We start from the raw sequence: 6,840 nt of genomic DNA on the forward strand, positions 1-6,840 counted from the left end.
TAGCTAATCATTTCTAGCAGTTATGTTAAAAATGTTAACTATGCTAACAATGCTAACTATGTTAACTATGCTAACTAGGTTGATTAGCTAACTTAGCTAATCATTTCTAGCAGCTATGCTAAAAATGCTAAAAATGCTAACCATGCTAACTAGCTAACTTGCTACTGAGGACTTCTATTTTGAAACATTCGTTGATAGGGTATCCATGGCTGCCACTATCAGGAATAAAGAAGTTACTGTAGTAAAATCATGTTGGTTGCTATGGAAACGGTCATAAATGCTTAATTGTAATGGTTGCTATGTTGGTTGCTAGGTACATGGAGGTCTCATGTAGTTGACTGGAGGCATAGTTGATGATAACTGACAGTTGGAATGGTTGAACAGTTAAATAGTTGAGTAGTTTCAATGGTTAAATGATTTAATAGTGTATTATTGCAGTGAGGACTTTTATTTTGAAACAGTTGTGGAAATAGGAAACAGGATATGTAGTCTTCACAGAGAGATTGTATGCTTAAAGCCTGAGAGAGAGAGGGCTGCTGCAGGTGGGGCTGGCCACCTGGCAGAAGATTCTAATTGCTTAACGACCCGATTGTGATGTCATAGAGGCCAATGTTAAGTCTATGGGGAAATTTTTAATAGTTTTTAATTTATAGTTTAAAAAGTATAAAAGTTACAAAGTTGAAAAATACATAGCAGCATTCCCCTATTGAAGACCTACGTTGCAACGTTTGAATGAAGTTTCTAGGTTAAACGGTTCAAGCTGAATAGAAAAAATGAATTTGGTAAGCGGAATAATAAGAAGAAGAAGAAGAAGAAGAAGAAGCCTAGGAAGAACAGTACAGTGCATTTTCATGCACTGTAATAAGAAGAAGCCTTGGAAGAACAGTACAGTGCATTTTCATGCACTGTAATAAGAAGCCTAGGAAGAACAGTACAGTGCATTTTCATGCACTGTAATTATACTGAGAAGAAGATGAAACTTTGGAGATCATTAATGGACAAGGGCTAGTGTACTACTGAACATAAGAGGCGACACTTTAACAGACACAAACTGGTCAGCAGTGAATATGGACAGTGCAATTACTGGGAAAGAGCAGAGACAAATGGGAGACAACTCACATGAGACAAAAAGCCCACAGGCTTGTGTCTGACTAAATATTATTATTAAAAACGTTGGGGGCTTAAAACACCAAGAAACTTTTTTAGTTTACTTCTAGATATATTTTCTATATTTCTAGATATTTAGATATATTTCTTAATGTAGCCTAACACTGCTTTGCCATGATCAAACACTGTGTTTGTGCTCAGCCCTTCATGTGATACTGATTTCACCTTCTCTGTGAATGTGCAGTCTATTACTCACTTTGCTGAGAAAGCTACTGATTAGCCAGAGGGTTCACCTTTGTGTTCAGGTGCGGTGCAGGCAGGCAGCAGGGTCCAAAGATTTTTTTTCTCTCTCTCTCTCTCACTCTCTTTTTCTCCCTCTCTCTCTCATATTTAAGCAGAGCTGTCCAATCAGAATCCTCAACCCAGCCAAGCCCCTCCCTCCACCTCACCTGTGGCTGAATGAGGAAGTAGGAACTGAGACAGACGGACTGAACTGATTGACGGCTTCTCTCTGAACTCTAAAAAGGTACGAGGGTGTAAAATGCTTATTTTGTACAAACAACCGAGCCATTTTCAGACACATGTCAAGCTGCCTGACAATTGTACGGATTCAGTATATGGTGGGTTCTTTTTCAGAGACTGACATGATCTTAAAACAGTGAAGTTGAAAGTGAAAGCAAACTATACAAACTACTGCAAAAGGGAGACTACCGGTAAAAGGACGATGGCATCTAAACCGTTCTCAGAAGAAGACTTCACCTGTCCTGTGTGCTGTGACATCTTCAAAGACCCTGTGCTGCTGTTATGTAGTCACAGCATTTGTAAAGTCTGTCTGCAGAAGTTCTGGGAAACTAAAGGATCCAGAGAATGTCCAGTCTGCAGGAGGAAGTCATCAATGGACCATCCTCCTCTTAACCTCCACTTAAGGAACCTGTGTGAGGCTTACTTACAAGAGAGAAGTCATAGAGCTTCAGCAGGGTCTGAGGTGCTCTGCAGTCTGCACAGTGAGAAACTCAAGCTCTTCTGTCTGGAGGATAAACAGCCTGTGTGTCTGGTGTGTAGAGACTCCAAAACACACAAACAGCACAACTTCAGTCCCATCAGTGAGGCTGCACCAGATATGAAGGTAGGAATGTTCAAATGATACTGGTGACTAGCTGTTACCTGGATGAGCTGTGGTGCAAGAGACCACATTTAGGTCTAAGCACCCACGTGGACCCAGGTTGAACCGATTATAATCCTACTGTATATCTCTATTAACGGCTGTTCACTATATCTCAGGTTCAGCTCTTTTCTACTCCTTCTATCTCCTACTCATTTCCTGATCATCTACAGTATACTGAATGGTACATCTGGGTCTAGTCTAGTAAACCGGTAACACTTTACTTGACGGGTTCATTCATAACACATTCATAACAGCTGTCATGAACTGCACATGAAGCATTCATGACTGATTCATGAAACACGACTCAACATTGAGACAAAATGACGAAAACTTGTCAAAATAAAAGTCCAACAATCTAGTAATCCATACAGGGTATTATGAATCCTCTCCAGCGTTTGTAAACATCTCATGAATATTTTATGAAGTCTACTTTAAATGTCACTTTACTATACGAGTTGTGAAGTATTCATCATACTGGGAAGTGAACTACTGACCATCTGTGGACCTCTGAATGGTTGGACATTCCTGTTTTATATATCTATATATACATACATGTCATTGGTGTAGACAATTATGCATTCTTCAGAGGTTACTATCATAAAATAAACAGACAAACAAAAAACTAAATTCTCCTGGACACTGGACTTCCCCGTTGACTAAGATGTGCCATGATCAGGTTGGCTAAAACAAAAAAGACAGCAATGCTGCTTTGTGATTTTTGGACTTTTTTTTGGACAAGTTTTGACATTTTGTCTTCCACATTCATTAAAGGGTTGGTATGAATGTTGAGTCATGTTTCATGAAACAGTTATGAATGCCTCATGTGCAGTTCATGACAGCTGTTATGAATGTGTTATGAACGAACCCGTCAAGTAAAGTGTTAAACCTAACTACTTTCCATTCATTTCCCGCCCATCTCTACTGTCCTGTCACAATTAAAGGCACAAATGCACCCAATTTGCATAATGAAGAATGAATTCACACAATTATGCCATTTCAGGTATTAAAGGAAACATATGAGATCTGCAGATGCAGTCGCAGTAAAGTGTGTTTGTATTTCAGGAAGAGCTCAAGATGAAACTGGAGCCCCTAACAAAGAAACTGAAGAGCTTTGAAGAAGTTAAACTCCTCTGTGATCAAACAGCAGCACACATTAAGGTGAGACATGGGTCAGCAACTGGACCTACAGTTAAGTTACAGTTGATGATAATGTAGTGATGTTGTGTTGTTATGTGTCATTGAAGACTCAGACCCAGCACACAGAGAAGCAGATGAAGATGGAGTTTGAGAAGCTTCATCAGTTTCTACGAGATGAAGAGGCAGCCAGGATAGCTGCACTGAGGGAGGAAGAGGAGCAGAAGAGTCAGATGATGAAGGAGAAGATTGAGAAGATGAGCAGAGAGATCTCATCTCTTTCAGACACCATCAGAGCCATAGAAGAGCAGATGGGAGCTGATGATGTGACTTTTCTGCAGGTAAGAAGCAGCCTGAATTATCCAACACAAACATTCCACTCAATCAAAGCACGAGCAGGACACATTTGAGTAAGTAAAGTAAATAAAGAATAGGTGAATGTCCAAGTTAATATGAGACGTATAGACAAGTAAGCTGTACAAGTTACTGTATGCACAACCATCTCACCCTACAGTCACATTATATTTACCACTTACTGTATGCACGAGCCAAGCGGTCTTTGGTATTATTTGCCCTCAATGGTGCCAGACAGCGCTGCCTTCAAGGCACTACTCCCCTCAGTTTAGGGGTAGGATGAGGGTTGAGGGGGTTAGGGTTAGGAATAGGGTAAAGGTAGTGCCTTTTAGGCTGTGCTGCCTGGAAGGTGCCGTTGGGGGCAAAAAACACCATTGAGCATGCACAAGCCTCTCACTGAACTTGACTCCCGAGTTAGCCTAGAAATTTAGAAATCTTTTTGCCTAGCGGGATGGTCTAGGGTCGCACCGTTGAGGCCAAGCCTGCGTTTGACTCCAAGCCAGCCTATCCAATCAGAACACTCTATCTGAGTTGTAGAGTGGGGCAGGATAAGTGCAAAAAGCATTTGCAGTATGCACCAGTCCCACTCGATCATATAATCACCTATTAAATGATGATAGACATACAGTACTTGTTGTCTGGGCCCATGGACTACAATGTGTAAGTAAAACATAATTTGTGAATGCTGAAACAGAAAGGCCTTATATTCAGCATTTCACCTGTTTTGTCCATTTCCCCATTCAGAGTTTGGATATGTTTGAATATGCAGGTCAGTGTGATGTGAAATAACAATAGAATGCTTAATGTATTTCTCCCTTTATTTTTCTTCAGAACTACAAGAGCACAGTGGAAAGGTGAGTGATCTGCCTCCTGTCTCTCTCTCTTCTCTGTGGTTCTGAACCCAAACCCACAGCAGCACTGACAGACTGAATGTTATTCCAGAGCCCAGTGCACACTGCAGGATCCAGAGAGGGTTTCAGGAGCTCTGATCAATGTGGCAAAGCACCTGGACAACCTGAAGTTCAGAGTCTGGGAGAAGATGCAGGACACTGTTCAGTACAGTGAGTAGCCTACTGTTTACACACACAGACACAGACACTGCATAAATTATAATACAAGGGCTTATGCATGCATACACACACAAACTCTCTCTCTCTCTCTCTCTCTCTCTCAATTCAATTCAAATCAACTCAATAAAGCTTTATTCTCTCTCTCTAACACACATACACACATGTTCGCACACACATTCACACACACCACGCACACGAACGCTAACACTCACAGATACACATACACAAACTGGACACACACAGTCATACCGGACACACACACTCACATATGGTTGCTTAAGTACATGCACACGCATGCACCACACACACAGAAACACTCACTCACACACACGCACACACAGCTGTGCACAGCTGCACACAAGTGCTGCAATTATTCAATGATTCTGCATTCAGCAATGCATAGAAATGATGAAAACAAACATGTCACACACACACACACACACACACACACACACACACACACACACACACATACAGACACATAGGTCATGTTAATGACATGATAATGACCATCATTCACATCCTCATCACACACCACTCAGTGTTCAGCTCATGTGTGTGTTCTTTCTCTCTGCAGCTCCTGTGACTCTGGATCCCAACACTGCACACCCACAACTCATCCTGTCTGAGGATCTGACCAGTGTGAGACTTGGTGATGAGAGACAGCAGCTTCCTGATAACCCAGAGAGATTTGACACATATGCCAGTGTCCTGGGCTCTGAGGGCTTTAACTCAGGGACTCATTGCTGGGATGTGGAGGTTGGAGAGAACACAGGGTGGCAAGTGGGTGTGAAGGCAGAGTCGGCCCAGAGGAAAGGACTATATGATGATGATGTGAGTGGGGAGTGGATTGTGTTGTATTATGATGATGAATATGAAGCATGGGCTCCAGCACAGCCCTCCACTCCCCTCACAGTGCAGCAGAAACCCCAGAGGATCAGAGTGCAGCTGGACTGGGACAGAGGACAGCTGTCATTCTCTGACCCTGACACTAACACACATCTACACACTGTCACACACACGTTCACTGAGAGAGTGTTTCCATACTTTAATATGGGCTGTATACTCTCTCCCATGAGGATCCTCCCAGTGAAGGTCTCAGTTAGAATACAGCAGCCCAGTTAGAGCTGATGGTGTCTCTGTGTGGACCAGAACTGATCAGCATGAGGAGATGAATCAGTTAGAGGAGACTCTGAGAGAAAACACCACTGTGGACTGAGAGAAATCACCAGCATTACACACACCCTCTTCTCCCATGGGATCATTTGACATTCATTGTACACGCTCCACATTTTTATGCTGTGTAAGGGATAAAGGTTTGTGATATAAAATTAATTAAAGGTACATTTCACTTATGGATCCATCAGAATCTGCTTCAGAGGCGTGTAGGCAACATGTCACTGATGAGGTGCGACTGAAAGGCTGTTGCACTGCCACTGCAAGGCCAGCAGGGGGCAGAGTGGCACAGCATAGCAGGCATGATGAGGGGGTGGGATGAGAGGCAAAGACACAATGGGGCAACATGTGTGTTGATGATGACCCTGCTCATAGGCTTCAATGTAAACGCATCAATAATAATAAATAAAAGGGATTCTACACACATGATGCGTGCAGCAAAGACACAACATGCACATCAGTGAGCACTGGTGATGGGGGCATATGTATCATGGGGTAAAGACACAACATGCACATCAGTGAGCACTGGTGATGGGGGCATATGTATCATGGGGTAAAGACACAACATGCACATCAGTGAGCACATGGTGATGGGGGCATATGTATCATGGGGTAAAGACACAACATGCACATCAGTGAGTACTGGTGATGGGGCATATGTATCATGGGGTAAAGACACAACATGCACATCAGTGAGCACTGGTGATGGGGGCATATGTATCATGGGGTAAAGACACAACATGCACATCAGTGAGCACTGGTGATGGGGGCATATGTATCATGGGGTAAAGACACAACATGCACATCAGTGAGCACTGGTGATGGGGGCATATG

General features: G+C 42.6%; 1 protein-coding gene across 1 annotated transcript; it reads left to right on the top strand.

Moving 5' to 3' along the window:
- Positions 1-1,505: 1,505 nt before the first annotated feature.
- Positions 1,506-6,481, top strand: LOC134079126 (zinc-binding protein A33-like). Its single transcript, XM_062535307.1, has 7 exons — positions 1,506-1,633; positions 1,744-2,233; positions 3,335-3,430; positions 3,517-3,747; positions 4,592-4,614; positions 4,703-4,821; positions 5,408-6,481. The coding sequence occupies exons 2-7, from the start codon at positions 1,832-1,834 to the stop codon at positions 5,953-5,955; spliced, it is 1,419 nt and encodes a 472-aa protein (XP_062391291.1). The 5' UTR covers positions 1,506-1,633; positions 1,744-1,831; the 3' UTR covers positions 5,956-6,481.
- The last annotated feature ends 359 nt before the right edge of the window (positions 6,482-6,840 follow it).

Source organism: Sardina pilchardus, chromosome 4, assembly GCF_963854185.1.
Source record: "Sardina pilchardus chromosome 4, fSarPil1.1, whole genome shotgun sequence".
NCBI lineage: Eukaryota > Metazoa > Chordata > Actinopteri > Clupeiformes > Clupeidae > Sardina > Sardina pilchardus.

What these genes read in the sequence shown, in the direction of transcription:
- LOC134079126 (XM_062535307.1), top strand. Translation starts at nt 1,832, where the DNA reads ATGGCATCTAAACCGTTCTCAGAAGAAGACTTCACCTGTCCTGTGTGC. An exon ending in AGGCTGCACCAGATATGAAG is followed by an intron (nt 2,234 to 3,334) that starts GTAGGAATGTTC and finishes TTTGTATTTCAG; the next exon opens with GAAGAGCTCAAGATGAAACT. An exon ending in TACAAGAGCACAGTGGAAAG is followed by an intron (nt 4,615 to 4,702) that starts GTGAGTGATCTG and finishes ATGTTATTCCAG; the next exon opens with AGCCCAGTGCACACTGCAGG.